The sequence below is a fragment of the Passer montanus genome, unplaced genomic scaffold (assembly GCF_014805655.1).
Source record: "Passer montanus isolate IOZ18808 unplaced genomic scaffold, ASM1480565v1 scaffold26, whole genome shotgun sequence".
Classification (NCBI taxonomy): domain Eukaryota; kingdom Metazoa; phylum Chordata; class Aves; order Passeriformes; family Passeridae; genus Passer; species Passer montanus.
In genome coordinates this window covers 5,734,182-5,757,746 of record NW_024367261.1, presented here as the reverse complement: position 1 = coordinate 5,757,746, position 23,565 = coordinate 5,734,182, and the positions used below count along the sequence as shown (strand labels likewise).

At 37.5% G+C, this 23,565-nt stretch overlaps 1 protein-coding gene across 1 annotated transcript in view; it reads right to left on the bottom strand.

The window, feature by feature from the left end:
* Positions 1-6,592: 6,592 nt before the first annotated feature.
* The window catches only part of RNF182 (ring finger protein 182), a 28,992-nt gene continuing 12,019 nt past the window's right edge, over positions 6,593-23,565 (bottom strand). The window contains exons 2-3 of the mRNA XM_039712088.1: positions 15,054-15,134; positions 6,593-9,733 (exon numbers count right to left, since the gene is read on the bottom strand). Coding sequence (XP_039568022.1) covers positions 8,789-9,526 — 738 coding nt within the window. The 5' untranslated portion in view covers positions 9,527-9,733; positions 15,054-15,134 and the 3' untranslated portion in view covers positions 6,593-8,788. The remainder of the gene's footprint in view (positions 9,734-15,053; positions 15,135-23,565) is intronic.

Sequence of the window (23,565 nt, the reverse complement as noted above, 5' to 3'; positions counted from 1 at the left end):
TGAAATGCTCCCTCATACATGCCATCATTTTATTTTAAAAATACATGGTTGAGTGATCATCCAGAAATTTGTCTAGCTTTAATTTAGTTTTCTTGCAGTCGTCCTTTGTACAAAACACTTTGCATACTTGTGCAGTAAAAAAAAATCTTGTCTATTTGGTTAAAACACTGTGAAATACTATCACATACTCCCCTTCAGTCTATTTTTTAAACTGTTCTAATGAATAACAGGAAAAAAAATCTGAAAGACCTTCAAACCCAGACATTAAGAAATATGCTTATCATGACAAATCCTTACTGAAAAATTAAAGTTTTATTGAGTGAAACAATTGCTTTTACATTAGTACTTCATTATTTCAGATAGAAATGGTTATATTTTTGCCATTTGCTTCCATGTCATAATTTCCTTGTCTGCAATTACTGCAGATTTCATGTAGATTTCATCATTCCACTCATGAAATAAACAAAAAGCAAAAAGAAGGTCCCACATTCTGACTTTTCTTCATAAATCTAAAAAAGACAGTTATAGAAAGCAAAGTTACAGCAGCCAAACTCCTCTCATAAAACTCATGTTACATTTGGTAAGCCTCAACTTGATCTGGAATTTAAAACCTATGGATTTTTTGTGGCAAAGTAAAAACTAAAGCAATATATGATTAAAACTTCCTTTTTTCAAGTCGTTGGATTAAGAATTTCACCCTACAATGTGTCCATAATTCACTGGAGCATACAGACACATTCTTCACATTCTACCTGTCTTTGTGCTTTATTTCTGCAACCTACAATGTGTCCATAATTCACTGGAGCATACAGACACATTCTTCACATTGTCTTTGTGCATTATTTCTGCAGTCTCTTGTAGATCTACAGCTGTTTGCCCTCACCTCCCAAGTCCTATTGGGTGATCAAGTATTTTCCTCCATTTTCTTTTTTTAAAATGCCCTCCCCCACCCCCAGCATTTTAAGCACCCACTTGTGAAACTTCATTGATTATCTGCATGATTCATGCAGCCTCACTGACATGGTTTTATTATTGTGTTTAATTACTAAAACAAAAAAGTTGTTAGAGATTTGCAGCTGACCCTGGAAGTGCCCCAAAAAGTTTCAGCCTCATAATTTCATTCTTTGCTGAAAGAAAATAATCTCTACCTAGTTTTAAACCAATATTAATGTTTCCTTAGTTTTTCTGACTAAAATATGGGACACTCATGTAAAGAGCATCAGCGTGAAGACCCCCAGGGGCTGCAAGGAGCCTTCTGTGAGGCCCAGGACATCAAAATGCTGAGGTCCCTGCTTATATGTGGTAGGACATCTGAAGGAAGAGACCCCAAACCTTTGCCCTACTAGGCAATATGAAGAATCCAAGGTAATGAGCTTCTTGTCTAAAGAGCATAATTATTAATAATTTTATCTGAGAGCACCTCTTTTTCTTGGAATGAAGAAAGAAGGACATGAAAAAGGCCACAGGTCTTAAGGAAATAAAAGATTCAGTAAAAGGTGTTTAAAAGAAAAATGTATTCTTGCAATAAAAAAAGCTCTAGGCTGTAGTTTGGGATGGCTGCAGCAAGTGGGTGAGGTAGGTGCCACCACTATGGCAGAGAGAGATGATGATGAGTGGATGCTCAGTCCAGCAGTGTCAGGCCATGCGCTTAATAGAGCTAAAATCCATACAGTCCATGCCAAGATTAAATTAAATATTCTCTGGAATCTACTGTCTCCTGCACCCACGTGAACCAGACAAGTTAAACAGGGATATTAGAATGCACAGGATAAATTCACGTTAGTGAGTTTATCAATGCACATCCATATAACATATGAACTAACAATAATCAAGTGTAACACCTCAGATGTGCTGTCAGGACCAATAAAAATGGCAAAGTGATTTCCATGGCTGTAGGAGTACACGTATCTTTTGTGCTCATATGGCTTATCAACAAATGGTACTAATTAGAATGTATTTCTAAATGCTTCATCTCACCTCAAAGTAAAAAAGAGGAAGCAGTAGAAAAGGTTCAGGCAAGTGCAGTGGCTGGTGGTGAGCATGGAAAGCCTCTGCCTAAGGAGAGATCAAATAGAGTGGGATGTTCAGCTTGGACAAGAGGCAGCTGAGGAGAAGTATGAGGGATAAAACCCTGATGTTAACATCTCCAAGGACAGATGAAGTTCTGAGGAGTGTAGAAGAAACAATGTGCCATCATACCTCAGAATGGCTTTCCTTGTTGGAATAAGTAGGGCAGATGTAACAAGTATCTCAGGGGTTTTTAAGGCAAGCAGACCTTTCCAACCATAGAAATAAATTGTGGGACCTTATGCTGTGGGAATTTATAGGTGCCAAGGCTATAAGTGAGTTAAACACAACATTTAAAGGCATCCAAAGAAGTCCATAGGCAAGGATGAACCCCACAGACATAACCTCCATCTCAAGCGATCTCCAAACTGCGGATTTCCATATATTAGGAGGTATATGAGGAGCTCTACATCCATGTGGGCTTTTCATATACCTTTTTTGTGTACATCCACCACAGCTCTGAGGTCAGAGACCCAGCAGACCTCCCACCTGGCCCAGGCTCAGCATAAAGCGTAGCTCTGCTTTTTAAAAGTAAGTAGCTTTTGAATGCAAAACCACATAAAATCTAGCTGCCCACCTAGGATTTCCTTAGTCACACTGCTCCTTCTTTTCCTTTGAGTGAGGCAGAGGATTATCTAATATGTTGTAATTAAATCAGAAATGCAGTTACTGTTGTCAAAACATGAGTCATTTTTTCATGCACAGATCTGATTCCAGTGACACAGTTGCAAAGGCATATTTTCAAACTCTATAACACTGGAATAATTTTTTCTTCTGAGCTAAGCTGTCAGCAAAAACTGCTTAGCAGTGAGTGGCAATCAATCCAGCCTTGTCTCTCAACAAGTTAAAGAGTTTTGACATAGTGTGGTTCTCATCTAGAGGTTTTCTTATGAAAAGAAAATTCAAATGCTTTTTGAAAGCATACTTTTAATAAAATCATCCACTTTTAGAAAGAAGAGCTCTATCCAAGGAAGTAGGTTGTTTGCTTCAGCACCTCTTGAAATTTCAGTAATATTGCCATGCATGCACTTGGGAAGATGCATTTCTTCAGTTTCACTTGACATTCTTGACATTTTTCACTCCCTAATGCAGAAAGCAGTGCCAGCCAGGACTTGCCAGGAAATGTACCCACTGGTACGTGGTACACCATCTCAGTGAAGTATTAGCTGCTCAGCTACTGGTTGCTTATCTCTTTTGTTACTTGAATAACAAGGATTATGAATTATTCAGCTACAGTATGAAATGGATAAATATGATACATTTCCCAGATTTCATAAAAGTTAAAATAGTGGGCACAGAAGAAAGGGACTACATTATGCAGAAGACAAAAAAATAGGATCAGTATGAGGCAAGTATTTCCTAACAAAGAGGCCTGTTAAATGGCTGAGAAGTCCCTTGTGGGAAGAGGTGGAGGCCTCATCACTTTAGATATTTAAACCAGACTAGACAAAGCATTCATCTCTACAGGGGCGAAGGAAATGGATAAAATTACTTATTAGGCTTCTTCCTATCCATCTCTGATTTCTACAATTTAATACATTTTTTAAAATGCAAACGACATTTGTATAGCAAAAAGCAGAAAAACAAAAAAACCATTTTCTAGTTGAAGTGTTGCCCAGCACAATGAAACTTGATTTAAAAATAAATTTATGCTAGCAATTCAGACTGCAAGATGACTTCTCTTTGTTTAAGGTCTAACGCTGAAAAGCTTTGGTACTGTCACATGTGTCTCTAAAAAGATGATTTACTGTCCCTAGACTGGGGATTTATTCTTTGTGCTAGAACTCTTTGTGAACTGTGATGTTTCAACTTTGACAGAGGTGGCTGATGCAAAAGAAGAATGCTGCTTTTCAGAAAAGTAGTGGAGTTTGGGGTCTGTGCCTAAGGTCTGGCAGACTTATCAACTCCCTTGAGAATCTCCAGCACTAAATATTTACTGATTACACTCAAAGGATAATATCTAGTCTGCTAGTATGAAAGTAAAAAGACTCTCAGTCTCTTTCTATCACTTTAAATGACCTTAAAATTATTTCAAAATTCTCAGTTCTTCTTCCCCACATTTTTTTCTTTTTCTTTGTTTTTTTTTTTTTCTTAAATCCTTGAAGGCACTACTCCATTTAAAATAAAGTGCACTGTCTTGCTTTGTAGAAATAAATATGAAGAAATGGAAAAAACCCCTGCCCTGAGAAACCTTAGGATAGTCAAAATGTTTAAAAGCGTAACTCTGTGGATCTTTCACTCCACCCACCATCCATGCAGGAAGATGAAATCATGATGTAGAACTCCTGTACAAGAAATCAAGATGCACAGCTGAAGTGAACTGTCCCAGAGGCAATGCAGGGGTGGGTGTTGAGCCATGGTAGTGCTCAGCCTTGGGACAGCCTCTCAGTAATTTTGAACCAGCCAAGACAAGGCAGGATATAGCCCCATGTTTTCCTTGCTTTGACATTAAAACTGTTTCAACAACATGCTGCCATTTACCCTTTGCATCCTGTTCACTCTTGTATCCTGGCTGCAATTTGCCATATTTTCAGTAAGAGGAATAGTGAGTTGAATCTACCACTACAACTGGTTAAAATTAAGAAAAACAATGGCCCTGTACTCAATAACAAGGAACTCCCTCAAAAACATCATCTACCTTCTTGTGAACCTTCTCAGTTCCTCTTCCTCAGGTTAAAGTGTAGCCACTTAGGTGGAAAGCTGTGTTTTCCTGTTCTGTGCTTGTCTATCTGGCCGTGTGCTGCTGGGCTCCACAGAACCAGAGAATTCTCCGAGTTGGAAGGCACCCACAAGGATCACGGAGTCCAGCTTTCAAGTGAATACAGAGGTAGAAGCCATGACCTTGGTGTTATCAGCATCATGCTCTGACCAATTTATCTGTGTCTTCAGGTTATCAAGTCTGTTTGGAAGTCTATTTTTGGGTACATTGTTAAATACTGGTGGCCCTGAAGTTTGCCAATAATGTTATCAGGACAAGAGTTTGCCTATTTTAAGTGTCTTATATTAGCATATGCAGTTTTGTGGCCTATAATCAATATAGCAGGACCTACCAAAGCTCACAATGCAGCTAAATTAAAGACATCAGTCCTTAATTTGGCCAGTCCTGTAGCTTTGAATAGTTAACATAACAGTGGGAGTATGCCCAAATCTAAGGATCCATTTAAATTAGAATGAAGTTCAATGCTTTGCCATTTGGAAAGTAAATGTACTCAACTGTAATAACAGTACTGAATTAATTTAATTACCAAATGAATTTTAAACCCCAAAAGTGACAGTATGGAAAACATTAAACTGTTTGCAGCAGCTCTACCCCAAAACATTTATTCAAAACAGCCTCTTTGTCCCAGGCATAGACAAAATCCCCCTCTCTGCTCTGCTCATCTTCTCAGTCAGCCCAGCCCCAGCCCCACATCCTATGTAAGAGCCCACAGACCCCATTAACTCACGCTCTGTTAATTGCCCTTTGGGCTCTGGGCTCAAGCCACACCTGCAAAGCTTCATCCCTCACCAAGTCCTGCTCACAGGACGGCCCAGCTCAGCGCATCCTTCCTAAACTGTGCCCAGCAGCTGCTCCTGCATCATCCTGCCCCAGCCCTCAGGGGATCCCACAATATCATACTGTAAATGGGCAGCTGGCGAGGAGAGAGTCTGCATCCATAGGATAAGCAGGAATTAAAAACAAAACAAAAAAAATTCTCATTTGGACTAAATTAATCCTGTAGTAATGAATTTCTAGCACTTTGTACTTGGTTGAGTCATGTCTGGGCATGGAATAAATCCCACTGAAAGGGAATTGCCTTGGTGTGCAGGCAGTATTTTGCAACCCTGGGAGCCATTACTTTCCAAGGAGAGAAAAACAGTCAGAGGAAAGGAAGGAAAACCAGGCAGAGAAGTATGCCAGTCTTGATTTTAGCCCCATTTACATTGATTTCAGCACAGTTATTCCACTGCAGAGGACACAAGAGCTTTCAGTTCAAAGTCTAAAGGATGGCAGAGAATAAAAATAAGGAAAGAGTAATATCTGAAGTTCTAGTCTCAGTCACACAGCAAAAATTCTTCTCCACAAATAATTGAGATTTATCTCCCAGCAATTCTCAATGGCCATATTGTAAGTCATATAGGTATTTTATGACCCCAAAGTTACAATAGCATGGTCTGGCTGAGTGGAAGCATAGCTGTACAATCAATATGCCTTTGCACACTTGCATCTTTGAGTGGGTTAGAAATGCAGTACAGCCTGAAATAACAGCATAAATTTAATGGGCTGGCAGTCTGAAAAATAGAAAAGTATAACAACAGGCGTATTAATTTGTGCTACGATGTGTAACTGATACCACTGTAATTTTGCTACAATTAGGCTTTGTTTTAAAACAGAGTACAAAATACCTGGTGCTGGAGCTAAGATAATCAGCTGAAAATCAAAAGGAAAAGACAACAGGTTGCACTGTAGAGCATGTTGTGCAGAAGTAATTCATATATATCACACATTTGCAAAACCTATATCTTCTGTTAGTCAGCCCTTTATTTGAGACACTATATTCAGACAAATTGAACAAGTCCTAAAACATATAAACCCCTAACACTACAAATACATCTTTCCAAAAGTTATGAAGTTCTGTAAAAGCACATAGGTTTCTATTTTTCTTTTTTTTGACATGATTGTTGTTGGATACTTAAAATTTATGAGTTCATAGATGAGTCAAACCTTGACTGGAGATGATTCCTCTTCTAACTACATGTGCTTTACCACAAACATTAAAAACAACTACTTAGGAACAGCATTTTCTAGGAATTCTGAAAATATTTTAGGTATAATTATTGTCATTACAGAAAAGTCTGAAACATTTCCTTTAATCATTCAATACATAGCTCCATAACTCCATACACTTGAAAACTATAATTTTGCTGTAAGTTTTCTTCTCACATATGTGTCTATATGTACATACACACACATATATATGCACTATTATAAAATGAGGGTCAAGAAAAGCAGGACCTTTACATTTCCACATTTTCTCTGTTTGCAGTAGGAATAAAACTGCAGATACCACCTGTGCCATCTACAAAAATGGAACCAGCTTAACTTCAAATCCTCATGACAGGCTCTGCTTTTCCCACTGTCATTTTTTCATTCTTACCAAAGTCTGTTTGCTCTAAGAGTATATTGTTAGGCCATACATTCAATTTTCATGCAACAAACCCCTCTCCCTTTTACACTGCCCTGAAATGACTAAGTCTTGTGCCAGACCCAAAAACCAGGCTTGCACTGCTCAACTCCACTCTGCTATGCACAAAAAAACCATTTTGCAGCTGTGGTGTTGCTAGACCTAGTTATACACAAAAACATTAAATATTACTTATTTTTGTGTTCTTCCAGTAGTTCAAAAAATAGCCTAAACCATGCAACATACAAGCAAGCCTTACAGGGCCTGGTTCTATTTGTGGAATGGTAAAGTGTCAATAATTCCTCTGAGCTCCACTAATGGAGACATGCTAATTGCCATATCTAGATTGCCATCTACTCACAGTGGTGACAGGGGGAGTTCAGAGTATTAAAACATTTTGAAGGACTAAGCCTTAAACAGAAATCTTCCAAAAGTCATATTATCTTCTTACAGTACTCATTCTGTGAACTCAGAACAAAAACAAACAGACAAACAAACAAACTCACAAACCCAAAAAATCAACCAAACAAAACCCCAGTTAACCATTTCAGATTTTTTTCCTCAAATTTGTGTTACTGATTGAAGATCTGTTACCTAATGGTTCAGAATAAAAGTCTATCTTGAGAGCTAAAGTCACATAAGTCAAATTCTCCAGCACAGCTGCCACAGAGTACATGTGCATAAGGTTGGTCATCCATTAGGAAGGACTGGTGGCTTGGAAATGTCACTGGTGGTGGTGGAAATGCTGGGAGGTAGGGTAAGCATAACAGAACATAGCTAGAGAAATCTGCATAGCTCTGAACTCTCAAAGGGAAGCCTAAGGTGTGTACACTGAAATAAGTGCACCTGGAGAACAGCAAACACATGGCTGCGTCCCCAGAAGTACTCATTAGCAGGAATATTTCACAGTGAGCTGCAACTGTATGACAAGGAAAAATGGGCTTCTCTTTGGGGAAAGTGTTCTGGAGACAAGTTTTTAACATTAAAAAAAAATATTGGCCTCCCACAAGTATTTTTGCTGTAACAAGAATGAAAGAAATTAGTAGTTTGTTTTATTCTTATAACATTAACAATAGAGTGATTTATTTTGCTATAAATGATGATGGATTATAAATAACAGGTATTTCAGAGCATGATATGCTTTGGGTGAAGAGATGCAGTATTTGCATCTGGAAGGTGTCTGCTACAGTAATTTCTTCCTGGGTGAATCCTACAGCATGAACTGATCTGATCAGTCCAATACAAAGCAAAGTCCTACTCATTTAAACAGTGGCAGCAGCAGCAGGCACCAGGTTTGGCGATTTGCTTTATCCCTTTCTAAAATTCAGCCCTTCAAAATCAACATGTAATTTTTATTTCCAGTTCTTAGCTCAAAAAATGCTTGGGGTGAGGGGTTTCAAATTCAGTTGGAAAAAAAGGGACCATGTAACTAGGGCCACTGCTTCCATTTAGTGGGATGGACAATAAGAATAAATAAGAATACAAAGAATATAAAAACAGGATAAATCAACTATGCTAGACATCTGGTAATACATCTTTTTTTACTGTATTTGTTATCAAGATGACATGCAGTCTAGAACTTCATGGCAAACACACTGGCAAAAGCCATAAATCATGAGAATAACAAGGCTCGAAGGAACAAGGCTTACAAAGACAACCCCAAGGGTGACTTTCTTGGATACCAGTAAATAAATCCCTAAAGGCAAGGAGCTAAAGTACAGCAGCCCTAGCAACCACACTAGCACCCGAATCGAGGTCTGGAAGAGCAAAGATGTGCAGTTCCACACTGTCCAGTTGTGGGACACAGTTGCAACAGAGTCAAAACTTGTAGGCCTGTAAAATTCCACCACGGGGGTTGAGTTCAGAGTCTGGGGACTTTCTCTTTGTACTTCCATGATTGTTATAACCAGGCAATTAGAAGAGGTGTGAGAAGGGCTAACCAGAGATGCCAGCCTTTTGGGAGTCAACAACAGTTCTGTTGGGTTGTCTGGTAGGCACTTCTTTCCCTTTCCCCCACAGGCTAAATTCAGAAGGATGTTGTTGTCATCAGGAAGACTACTAACCTCATCGTCTGGCAGGCACGTTTCAAACCTGCAGAACGGGCACACTATGACTCCTTGTGGGGAATCACCGAAGTCTATGATCTTGCAAAGGCATTTGGCACACACTCTGTGACAGCACTCCAGCACTTTGGGTTTTCTCTGCCGCAGGTTGTAGCGGTTGTAGCAGATCTTGCACTCAAGCTCATCTGAGCTCTGGGTCTCCACAGACTCCTCGGGTAGCTGAGTGGTCATTTCTTCAGATGGTTTTCAGACTCGTGGAAAGAGAAGTCAAGAGATGAAGAGGTCACTCAGTCTTATTTTAGAACATTTTCCTATCACCCATCTCAAACAGAAAAAGAGGAGATGACATCACTGAAAAGCATCAGTAGACGTCATCCATTTTCAGCTTCTCCTAGGGATTGTGCACTGCATGCCCTTTACTCTGAGCCAGGCGTCCATCTGAAAAAGCCAAAGAGGAATTTTTGTTGAAAGCAAAGGCAAAAACAGGAAAGGAAAGGGGAAGGGGAAGGGGAAAAGTAAAGGGAAGGGGAGAGATGAAAACGGAGAGGGAAAGCTTTAGCAAATGAAATACACAAGTTCTACTTTATATAAGCTCAGCTTTCTTTGCTAAATCTACCTCTAAGGTAGCTTTCTTCTGTGGCATATGAAGTCTACATAACAGTCATGATGATGAAACAGCATCATACTGCATGGATTTATTTTAGAGTTGAAGCTCTGAGTTGTTCAGCCCATGAAGTTCTCAGCAGAAGCTGCAATCTAATCCTTGATCTGTGACCATTTATTTAAACTCTGGTTTCCCAAGGAAATGAGACTTGACACTTGGAGCTTTTGGTCTTTCCTGGTAACTTATGAACTTGCAGTCCGATTTCAAACAAATCAGCAGAGGGGCCACAGTACTGAAGATAATTAAGTTGCTAAAAAGAAATGAGCACTGGCAATTGGATAGAGGAGAGATATTTACAATTAGTACCATTTATCCTGGAGGGCAGTGGTGGTCAGCACACCCCAACCTCTGCTCTGAATGGCAGCATGTTGCCTGTAGCTCAGCCAGAGCTGAGCTACCACGGGGAAGCTGCTGATACTCTGAGGAAATAAAAGTTTGGGGGAGTGGAATGGGTAGGAAAGAGGTCCAGCGTTATTTCAAAGAGTTATGTGGGGACCTAGGTCAAATCTGGATTAGGCTTTGTTAATTTTTCTATTTGTGGAGCAGCCCCTTTACTTTCTCCACCCAGATGCTGGACATACAATTACAAAAATAAGTGTTCTTTAGCTTGCAACAAACATCACCTTCAATATGTGGCTGCTGGGATGGAGGCTAATGTGTCTTCCAAGGGCATTCACCAGATGCTCTGGTTTTCAAGGGTGTCATGGCTGTGACAGCTGTTTCACACCTTAGCTGAGCTAAGGAGAGGTCCATGGCGTGCTTGCCCTGCTGCACTGCCACTCTGTGCAGCAGTTTTGCCACCAGACACATCTGCCTCACTTAAACAAATATCATATTTTGCAACATGACTTCAGGAAACAGTGCATGTATTATAAACAAGACATTAACAAGGAGTATGAGCTCTGGGGATCAATAATCACCAGCATTTACAAAACCAGCTCTTATCTGCCAGAAGATAACAACTTCATCCAGATTCAGGCACATGCTTGCTCAAAGAAATGAGGGTAGAACTGCATTTTGTATGTTTTCAAACTCATCCCTTCATTGCTAGACTAGCAAGGAATTGGCCACAGTCAAATGGTGGGCAAAGTCAGCACTTGTCCAGCTGCCTCTTGCATTATCAATAAGTATCAGTCACACTGAATATGAAAAAGTGGCCTATTTCATGAAACTTATTTCTTGACTATTTGTTTTAGCAAATATGTGATTTCTTTCCATTAGGAAGTTATTACTCACTCCTAGAATTCAGATTTTTTTTCTTTTTTTTTTTTGAGGACAAGGCAGGAAGCAACTCTTTTAAGCAATGTGCTCCTTCTGTCAATACATTTTACCTGCCAACCATCACAGAAGTGTCTTTCATGCGCCTCTTGTTCTTACTGTGCTTTAAGTATTTTCCATTTCTGTATATCCAGCAGAAGATGGAGAGATATGAGAGAGGCGGATATATAACTTCTATAAACAATATAATTTGTAAAACTCACCTCCAGGATTTTAAACCAAAGATGTAAACATCAGACAATGCAGTAATGAAAAAAACATGACAACATAGTGAAAAAAACATACATCTTTCTCTAAAAATTGTTACAGACATGGCCTCCCTCCTATTCAATTGCTTCAATAACTCCTTTCCTGCCTCTTCCAATTTTTGTCTTTAATGCTCTAAAGGTTTTCATCTCTGCCTTACTGTTGTTTTTATTATTTGTACTGAGGATATATTTGCAACTGTGGCATGTTGCATCAGACAAAGCAAACATTAGACCATCCACAATTTTCAAAGTGTACAAGCTAGACATCTTCTAAGACACAAAAAGAACATATTTTCCAGAACTTAAAATTTATCCTTTATCCTTTGTTACACTGTGTGCTTCCTTATTAATTTCTACTACTCCTTTTATTTTATTCCAAATATCATCTTCTAGATGACTTTTAGGTAGATATAAATGTCACGAGATGCTAACTTTCCAAAGGATAAACAAACCACGAAATGGACCAAAAAAAAGTGAAATGCCAGCCTACCGGAAGGCAAAGAACTGCTGTAAAATTAAGAAGCCAAACAAAATAACGATGGTTTTGGACTTTCTCATCTTGGGTATCATTTACATTCTGTACTTGTGGGGAATCAGGATTGCTAACAAGGTACTGTTAGTGATCTGCTGGCAAACATTGTCCTACAACATAAAACTAGATTCCTGATTAACCAAAAATCTTCTAAAATATGTGTTTGCTTCTCATGGAAAATTCTGACCTTTCTTGCAAAACTTCCAACTCAAAAAACCTTGATATTTTAGTGTTTATCCTTCTAATTAATATTTCCAGGCTTTTCACAAAATCCAATCCACTTTCCAACCAATTCTATTTGGACATGAATCACCTCTCCCTGAAACAGTTTTCAAACTGAATGTGTTTTATGATTTTATTACCTTTAAGTCCTAAATTTTGACATTAATACAAGGAATAACAAGTCTCTGAGACTAGCAATGTCCCAGCTGCTAAACTAGAATCATTAGCTCAATTTCCAGAGCACAGTGATCCTCCTATTGTAGTTTGTGTCATGAGCTATTCTACAATTTTTTCAAACTCTTTTTTAAATATAATGTACTGTACAAGAAAGAGTGGCTTTCATCGTCTTTCTCACTTCACAGAGTCTCTAAAAAAAAAAGTCTGTAATGAAACATTATTGACTATTTTTTCTTTGGCTAACTTTAGATGTTGGATTCCTTCTTACATGTTTTAGTATGAATACTGCTTATTACTATTCGTTATTTATACATCTTTTCCTTTGAAAATTAAAATTTAATAATTAGTTCCTATTAATGCTTTTCATGCATTTTTTACCCTCTCAGCTCTATGGGGGTTTTAGATTCTTCCTCTCTCATTTTTGCTTTCCTGATTTCTTATGGAAATTTTTCCTTCTCAATATCCACTTTCCTGGTCTTTCTTTTTCTCTCCTGGGAACTGCCACCTTTTTGGGTTTAATTAATCCTGCCCTACTATTATATACATCACATACACTAGAAAGTTCTCTAAGCAGAGACTTATTAAAAATATATGGAAACTGAGGCTTTTAAAGAAATTTGGCTTCAAATAATTCCTATTTCTTGAGAAATATGTCTAGCTACTCCTTCAAGCAAATTCTGCTCTATATCAAAGATTTTCTAGCTGGTCTTTAGTATGCTTCCCTGGAAGCAGGCGGGATAAGGAATTAAAGAAAGGAATAGGTCAACTACTGCCCCTCTGAATCCTGCTCCCTCTCCAAAATGCCACAATTCACATACTTCTACTTGTTGAGTGTTAAAAGCAATATTGTGCATGGGGAAAAAAAAAGAGATAGTGTCTATATGATCATGTTTTATCCTCCTCTTTGAGACATGAAGCCACAAGGAGGTATGTCCCTATCATGTGCTCCATTAATGTTTGGGCTATTTTGACTATTGAGCTGCAATATGCATGTTCTTTCTGACCTTGAAATCCAGGGGCAGTCATGATAAATGTAACCTCTTTCACATCAAGTACGAAATTTGTGAAGCCCCATGCCTAATTTTAAAGCCCTGTGTGTATTTTTATTAACTCTGTTATTTGTAGTGATTTTAAACTGCTTCTTTTGTCCAGCTTTTCACCTGAACCTAGACTTGTCTCATCTGTTTGTTTGATACCAAGAGACACAAGTTGTAATTAGGGAAATTTCAATTACAGATTAGAAAAAAAAAAACAGTACACAAGGTATTCAAACGCTGAACACTTGTCAAGACAGATGTAAATGAAATCTGCAACCATACAGATATCCTTGACTGGATACAACTCTGATCAGGCCACTCTGCCTTGGAACTGAGCCCTGCTTTGAGCAAAGGGAACTGGATTTTCCTGGAGATTCTTTCTAAAACAAATTATTCTGTGATTCAATGTTTTGCTGTCCTGAATTCACTCTATGTCATGTGTTTGAAAAGCTTTATCTCTTAGTGAATAAAGAATTGGTCTGGCAATTGTTTATGTAGATAAACAGCTCTCCTAGATAATAATTCTTTCATTTAACATATTAATTAATTTTTACAAAACCTAGAGTCCCTCTGCTAGCCTTCCACAGAATCTATCTGATGGGGTCAACACAATTCAATTGCAGAACATTTCATTCCCGTGAGTATTATGTAGCACACAGCAGCTTTCTGAACAAAATATAAACTACTAGACACCACTATAAACTACTCAACACGTCCAATGATGACAGTATCCTCTGCAGTTTATTCAAGAACAAGCACATCTGTTATCCTATGACAAGCAGTTGCCTTTTGTAAGAGTCCTGACTAAGCACTGCACGAGTGAATCCATCATTCCTGTTGCTGCTAAAGCTCTGACTCCCTCTCTTTCCATCCCTGTGCCACACATCCTGTATGTTACAAACTCCTCTACTTAAAACTTTTACTAAAAAGTGAGAAAAGCTGAAGACAGAGAGGTATCTTCTGCATGGTAGAAGACACAAGCAGGTTATACAGTGCTCCCTGTGACTGCTGGAATCAGGGGGAATAACCTCCCTGGCAGGCGAGAGGAGGTGACCCACAGGAGCAGACTGAATCAATAACAGCAAGCTCTTATGTATGACCCCACACATGGACAGACTTTCTTCCCAGACATGGAAAGAAAGGAGAATGGGCTGTGCAACATGTTATGGTCCTTCTTTGCACTCATCTATCAAACACTGTGTAGACAAAGTGTTCTTATGAGAGGCCAGAAGCAATTACTTGTAGATGAAACTCTCAATATTGGAGCTCAGTCATGCTGACAGGGCAAAGTAGATGGGATACTTGTGCCTTTCTTCCCTAATGGAAGATCATCTTTGCCCAGTTCATCAAACCAATGTTTTATCATTCATCTCTCACACTTTTTTTTTTCATTTCTATGAGGGAATTTGCCAGTATTTCACACAAAACCTAAAATGAATGTATGAGCTCAGCAACTCCCATAAAACATTATCCATGGACCTACTCAATATGTGATATTTTCAAAGGTTTTTAAAGTTTCCTTTAAATAAAAGCTGAGCATATTTAGGAAAGAGGAGAATGAAAAAAATATAGATAGATAAATAAATACAGAGAAACTTACTTTCCACGAGAAAGAACTTCTTGGAAAGGTTCAGTAGCGGAGAACACAAGAAATGCCTTTTCTCCTCCACCTGGGCAAAAACTGGTAGAAAGGAGTGAAACAAAATTAGTAGAGCAGGAATACAGCTGGGAGAGTTTTCAGTCTATTTTCTCTGAAAGGGAGGAAGGAGTCCAACTTCTCTAGTTTGGATAGAAACAGCCATATGTTGAGATTTCTGTTTAGAGAAATATATTGGGTAAATCTCATTTACTAAAATTATTTCTGTAACATAATCCAGTTATCTTTACAGATCTGTTGTTGATTTTAAGCCTCTTTCAATATTATGTGCTAAACACTCTGAAGTGCTATCTCTTCTAGCAACCACATATTCACAAATGTTAGCAATTCACTAAAAAAAACCCCAATGTAAAGGCAGAGCATCCGAGGAGATAAACTGTGCTCTGAAAGAAGAGTTGTAAAAACATATTGAAATACTTTCCTTCACAAATGTCACGGAAGCTCTCTGATAATTTCTACTTTTCCAAACACAGTGCAGTGTCTTCTCCAGCACAGACCAGAAAGCAACCATCTCCTGTCAGCCACTGCATTCATGTTGCATGGAGGAGCTTTGCTGCATTCTGACTCAGCAGGAAATGACCATCGCATTAGATTTTTCCAGCCTGTGCTAAGCACAATGCAAAGAAACCCCACCCCAAACTGCTTTACTAATCTGACATTTGAATAGACAACGTTCAAAGTGCCAGCAGCTATCACATGTTCAACCTGTTTCATGCCACATTTTTGCTAACAGTGGATGGGTTTTAACAATGGGCATTTCCCTGTCAACTCCAATCAATGCGAGAATTTGCACAGGACTTACAGAATGTGATGTACTGATCCATGCTTGGCTTATGGTCAGCTGTGTAAACTGCTATGAAAAATGCCTCCATTCTTTTCACAAAAGCTTAGTTTTCAGCAGCATAGGTCATGAGGTTATTCCTCCAATACCTATGTGTGAAAGAGAAACCCCTCAACACATACAGCAAAAAAGTTGTGTATTATTGACTGCTGAGACTAATATAAAGGAGAAACATTCTTATCAGAAGTTATTGTTACCATGTTTAGAGTCTTTGCTTGATCTCTCTCAATCCTCTACAATAATGCCACAAAAATGCAAAACAAAGAAAATTATAGTTTTTCATATTTGTATTGGAATTCATGGGTCTCTAATTATTTAGTATGGGAAGTCATGTAATATTAATGTGCCATCTTGTTCTAAAAGAAAAAAAAATAAACAGTCCTTTTAAAAAATTATTATTCTTCTTCCCCATGTTTTAATGTAACAGGGTTCACTTAATTCAGTGTTTGACACAGGCTCTTAGGGTACTTTTTACCTCCTTTGCCTGTACATATTCTATGTCATTGACTCAATTTCCTATTAACAATATAATTTGCAATACTTTTTTGTTATTCCAATAACTCACAGTATGTGTCAGTTAGTAGTGGAAAATGGTATGAATACACAATAAATTCCTTATTGAAACCCTACTATTCTCAATTACTTACTTTCTAGCTACAGGCTACTACAGTATTTATATGGACCCTGCAACCGTGGTGTAGAAAAAAATGTTTTATTATTTAGGTTTGTAGGCAAAAACAAAACCTCTTCCAATATTTCTTAAGAAGAAATTTTCCCTCATATAGAATTCATGAGCTATTTATGTAGTAATATGCCTCTCTATTTATGTAGTAATATGACTACTCAATGTGACATATGGTTGTGGGTTGCTTTGTAGCTGTTTAAGAATAAAACTAATAAAGGACGAAGGATCTGAGCTTCTATTAGCTGTCTTGATTTAAACTAGCTCAATTAGATTAAATAGATAAGTAAAAAGACATGGCTTGAAGTTTGTGACTAAAATAGTAACATTTAATTTAGGAAATATGCTAGTTAAACAGAATTAATTCCTTTAAAATTGTTTTTAATTCTTTCACAGCCTTCTTACTTGGGCTGATTAGGCATTTTCTCTTGCACAATTTTCTCACTGCCAGTGGCTTTTCCTTTAGGACTCTGAAACCAATAAGTGACCTACTCCAGTTAATATATACTTCACAACAGAACTCATGACCTTACTACTATTTCAGGGAAAGGTTAGACATTCTCCTCTTTGGTAGTAGGGGTGGGTTTTGGTAGCTTTATCAAATTGTTAGATAGAGTTCTGCTTCTCTGCTTTAGTGCTTGTGCCCTTTAGGAGCTCTTCTGAGAGTTGAACAGACAGTAGGACATTGGTTCCAGAATATGACTTGAAAAGACACAAAATTATAAATAAATAAAAAGCTTCCAAGTATTTCTTAATATAGGCATAAATATTTAATCGTATGGCCTACAGATATGTCTAGCATTTATCTTTATATTAGACACTATTAAAAGACAATACGATTTTGTATTAGGTTTCAGAACACATGATGAGAGCACCATGGAATTTTACATCTCTGCTTGCAAGGATGTACTGTATGCTTGAATGTAAGTAATTAAAATAGGTCCAGAAATGCAAGAAAATAACTTCTGCTTTTCAAATAAAAAATGACTTCTAATAGAAGATATTAAGTGACAGACTCAAAATGTAACATCCCCAAAATATAACAGAATTCTCTCTCTTTGGACATATTTTCTGTTATACAATTTGGGAGAGACCAGGTGAGACAAAATGACAGACAATTTATCTTGATTACATCATTCAGTAAGAAATTCCTCTTCACACAAGGGAATAATTTTAATGCATTATAATAAGTTCCAATTAACCTTCAAAATAAGATTTAATAGAAAGTGTGGCATTAGCTTTGCCCTAATGGAGCTGAAAACAATTGCAGAACAGGCTAGAAAAGAAGTTGTACTTCTTGCTTTTTCTACCGTCATTAAGAAAAATCCACCTAATACAAGTATGTTTAACTTAGTATATTCTATTCCAGGCATTTTTGAGGATATGACTATATACAAAGATTTTACTATATTGTCTGTTTGATGTTGATAGTGCAAACAGGAAATAAAAAGGGTGGACATTATACAGGGCAGTACTGATAGTGGATTTTATGTATTCTTTACCTATTTTTGGTAAAAAGGTTTTCTGCTTTAACTACTGCTCAGAATTTGCATCTGATCCTGTGCAGAAAGGAAATGGTAAAAAACAACTGCAGTTCCTTCAGAGGAATATTTGAAAACTCTACATCAAAATAGTCCAAATCCAATACAGATTTCCACTCACAAACAACATTTTTTCAGACCTGGTCTTCTATCATTGTGTCCTATTTGAAACACTGGCAACTAAAGTCTGATCCAGCTGATACTGCAAATAGTCCCAATAGCTTGAAAAGTGAGGGGTCTGAGGAAACAATACTCTAACCTGGATTCAGTAAAGTGTAATTTTAATATGCATTTAGTTCCCCTAAAGCACACACCTAAAAATACTTATTTCTGGGATAAAAATTATTCTTATTTAACAATACAGCAAAGTTGGCATATAACCCCTCTTCAATCGACATTTTTATTATATCTATTATTATTATTATTGTTGTTGTTATTATATTACATCATTATCATCACTAGAATTTCAATGTAACTAAGAATTTTTTTTTAAATCTTATTGATGTATTTAAAAAAGAGCAAACACAAACCCCTCAAGTGCTATAAAAAGTACAATATTAGTAGATCTGGTTGAAATGCAGTAAAGTTGTATGTCTTCAACTGTGTTCCTGGGAAATGAACAATCCTAACAGACGAGTGTCAGTGAGGAGACACTAACTCTGACAGCAACACGTACTGCCCTCTTACAACAGGTTTGTAGAAAAATTCATTTGTACACAATATGCAAAATTGTACACAATATGCAGTTATTGCATGCGCTCCCACCATTCTAGACACAGGTATGCGAAATAAAATTGCAGGCACTGAGAAAACAAATGGGAGGAGGGAAATTAATTTGTGTCAAATGATATGCAGAGCTTTTATTTTATTCCTTTAAGGAATACAGGAATCATGTGAAACAAGAGCAGCTTTAAGTACTAGTCTGGTAGTATCTTTGTAGCTACTGGGGATGATCTGGGACGGTCAGAGCTCCATAAATTGCTACACTACTAATGTCAGAATCACTGGAGTGTTCTGCTGGTGTGACTGGCTTAGCTCAGATTGAAGCTTGTGAAGTAATTAAATTTCAGGGGACTGATATGAATTGCTCAGCTTTAACATGTTATTTAGCAGTAAAATGTTGAACTGTCAGTGCAAGAGTTGAAGTGCCACTAGATGGAATATTTCAAGCAAAGGGCAGAACCCTTATGAGCTGAGACTCTATATACAGTGCCCTTTGGACTGGATAAGAGGAGCAGAAAGAAGCTGCAATTTATTCATAAGATGTATCAGAATCCAGTTAAGAATGCAGTGTATCTCCCTCCCATGTGTTTGTGACAGAAATATACTGCCACAGCAGCAGATAATCCAATCAGGTCTAAATCAGATCAATACGAACTTGCAAAAAATCAGAAAATCTGCACTTAGGAAATGTGTTTCAGAAAGAGCTCCATAATTCTGTTCTGGGTCAAGGGCAGCCTGGACTTTACAAATTTTCCATCATTCAGAAGAGTTACACTGGTTAAGTCTCACAAACTCAATGAAGGGTATGACACTGTCTTTTCTTTGAGCAGACCTACATTTTGATGTCATTTGCAACTACAGTGGTTGAAAGGTTAAACGAAACAAACGTGTTTGAAGTCTGCCAGTCAAGCATATTTAAAATACAAAATACATGAGAGGAAAGCATCACTTCAGAAATTTTGGAATTCAAGTCACATTCAGAAGCACAGCTTGTATATTAAACTAATTTTAAAAAACCAAACCCCAACCAACACAGGAAACAGAGAGAAAGTACCTAAAATGGAATTCTAAAAGTTTAAAAAGCAACACAGTCCACAGAGAGCCATTGCACTTCCCTATTAACCCATAAATTTAGTTTAGTGTAAATTAATAACTGAGACCAAGCATTGGTATTTTTAAACTGGTAATAATCAATGGCGATTTTAGTTTTAAGTGTTTTGCAACATGTACTACAAGACTAGAAAAAAGAGCACTAACAGGTTATGAATGTCACTTAGTGTAATAAAAATTCCAACATCATCACAGTAGCTCTTCAGCAAGTATTCCCAAGGATATCAGGTTTTCTATACAATATCACAAATGAGCAGCTTGGCTAAGGCTTATGGAGTAAAGTAGGAAATTAAAAACATTTCTTGCCTTCCACTAAGTAAGAAAATATTTTTTTGATAGAAACATAACCAGAAACATTTTGAAACACCAGATGTTTTAAATGACAGCTTTCTTTAAACTATTTTAAATAATGAATCTCCTCTGCTCCACTTTCACTTAAGCAAGTGAATATAAGGCTTCTGAATGTTCCACTGTGTAAGTCTCCTTTCCAAAAAAGTGATACTAGGAAGACACGCTAGGAAGTGAACTTATTAACTAGACATTAGGGGATAACACATATTTCACTGTTTTTCATTTCCGGTGTGCTGAACGCATATAATCTTCAAAGACTGAAGATCTAGGAAAAAAATCCTATGTAGATGTATTATCTATTCAAAAGTTAAGACGCATTATCCTTTATTTATGCTATTACTTTTTCATGGAAAGCTCCATGTTTGAAGCACCAGGATAGCACACTGCTGTTTGTCAGCCTACTAAACCAAAGTTTATGAAAGTTAACAAGTACTATACTAATAATCAGTGCAAAAGGCAGCATCCACTGTGAATCTGACTTTTTCACATCTCTGCAAACACCAACCACATAATTTGCAGCAAGTTAAAATACACTTTTTTCCTTGGGCTTGGTTTCTTGACAGAAAGAACTCTCCGTGAAATTGATTAAAATCCAATTCTGCTCCAGAGTCAAATGATTGCAATATTACTTGAGAGCTTCTGAGCTCATATTTGTCCTTCTCTGCTTCTGGAGGACTCTTTCAGTGAGTGCACCCAAAGAAAGTGCACCCTGAGGAGCATTTCTCAGTAATTGTGGTGGATATATTTTGCAACAGTGAGTACATCTACACTTTAAACTGCAGCGCAGAGTTGATAGAACTGAGAGGGATTCATAGTGGAACCAACCTAGCCATAATAACACGTACTTCTGGATGAGATAAATTAATCTGGCTTACAGGAGGATCAGCCAGCCTTATGTACCATTTCCCACACTATCATCCTGTGCTAATATGCTGAGCTTTGTCTACAACTTGTGCCAACATACCTTGCCTATCTGTAATCCATCACTGTAGAGTGTTAAGCTACAGAAGACTGCACTTTGAAATGTGATAGGAGATACCCTAAAAGACAGCAAAAGTTGTACCTTTCATTCCCAGATATGTCTGTTTGAACTGGATATCTGAGGATCAGTAACCATGGAAAATGGAGACTTTAATCCTTACTTACTAAAAAGTTTATGCAAATGATGCTATTCACACAATGTCTGTCAGTGCTCCTCCATACAGATGCCTTCCAAAGTTTTTTCCTGCATATAAACACCTTGTGTATATGAAGTGACAACACTTGCAGTAGAAGGTTTGAGAAACTAAATCTTCATTATTTTTCTCCCTGAAAAACAGAGAGAAAAATTATGAAAATTATTTTTCTGAGTTTCATTATTTTTTTAATCCTTCTTCTGAGTGGGCTTCACAGAACACTGCTATATAGATAGATCATAAGACAGAGGTGGATTTGGGGAGAAGCAGCTGCCTCAATAGTGAATTTTATGCTAAGTAGATTCACTAGACAGCCCTAGTGCCCATTTTGTCTTATTAATGAAGCATTCTTTGTCCACAGCAAAAGGTGATAGTATATCATGCTGTCTATGCCCACATCTCTAGCTTTCAAGGATCCCACTGAATTCTGTAAAAAATCAAAAGCTCTGCACAGCATTTTCAGAGATGCATTTATGGTATCATACAGCAATAAAAGCATTCTCTCCTTTTTTGTCAGCATGGTCACAAGTCTTTTGGTAAGAAAAATGGCAACACAGCATATGGATAATTCATTAGACAAAAATCCTCTTGTGTAAATCAAGAGTGATTCAACCAAACAAGTTACAATGCTTACAAATATGCCAACAAATCACAATGGCTTCTCTTAAAAATCCTTTTGTTTGAGATAAAAAGTGGTTTTCCTCTTGCTTTCCTTATGGTAGCCTGTAACTCTAAAGATGTGCTAAGAAAAACTTTACTTGAGGGATTTGTTTGTCAAAACTTGTCACTGAGTTTACCTTGTAAAATGACAGCAGGAATTAAATCTTGGACACAAACATTTTCTTAGGGTGCACATGCAGGTCTTTCTCAGGCAAAATGCTTATTTATTGGGTACAGGGAGAAAGCTGGTAGAATTAAACTACTACTGTATGCTTTGCTATTTCATAGGATACCTTTTTGACATTTCTAATATTTGTTACTGCCTCATATATTCAGTTCCTAAATCTGTAATCCCTGCTAAAGCAAAAGTCATACTGAATTGACTAAAAAACTGACACAAGCAACCATCAATTTCTCCTTGGCTCTGCTACCAAAAAAGAAAATAAATTTAATTGTCACATTATTAAATCTTGGAAACAACTGTGCTTCATAATATATAACTTCAACCAGGGAACATCATCAGTAAACAACTATGATGGCATCTAGTCATTCATAAAAACCACAGGATACTGTTCCCTTCCCCAAAAAGATAAAGTTCTTTTAATACACTGGGTTATGCAGAAAGGAGCAGACAAGATCTCAAGGACACTGTTTATGAATACACGAATTGTGGCAGCCCCATTGGCAGGATATCAAGTCTGAAGGACTTACTGATTGAACATTATGTGAATGAAGTATTTGATACACTCACACAGACTCAGCATCACGTCCAAATGAGACACTGCAGCCTCAGATGTGTCTCATTTTCTGTGACCATACCAGGTGGAACCACTGGCTTATTACACCAGTGGTTATGAAAGAACTGGAGATCCCACTCACCATCCATAGCAACCCTTAACTATTTCACAAGGTAAGATTTTTAACTCAGCTACTCAGGAGAAATGAACTAAAACACTACACATTAGCCTTTAAAGCCTATAAGTCATCTTACAACAACACCTTCATAACCACATTAAGCACAAGATCTAAATGGAGCAAAAAAGGATCTTCAAAGCAAATGCTCACTATCTTTGCTCTCTTATGCTTGTGCAAAGCCACTGAGCTCAATTCCATTGTGTTACTTTTGTTGCCTGAGTGCAACTGATCACAGAACAAAATTTATAAGATTTGTACCTGAAAGTCTTGGGATCCTTACAGAGGAGAATTGTGAATGAGAGAAAAGAGAGTAGCAGTACGATGACTTGGAAAGACTTTGCTGTAGGGAGTACACAGAGAGGGCTAAGTGCAAGTGCAGAAAATTTAGGAAAAAGCTTTCTAAATTAGCATGCTAAGGAAACACAGCAGGAAGCATGTACAGGGAGAGAAGGACTGA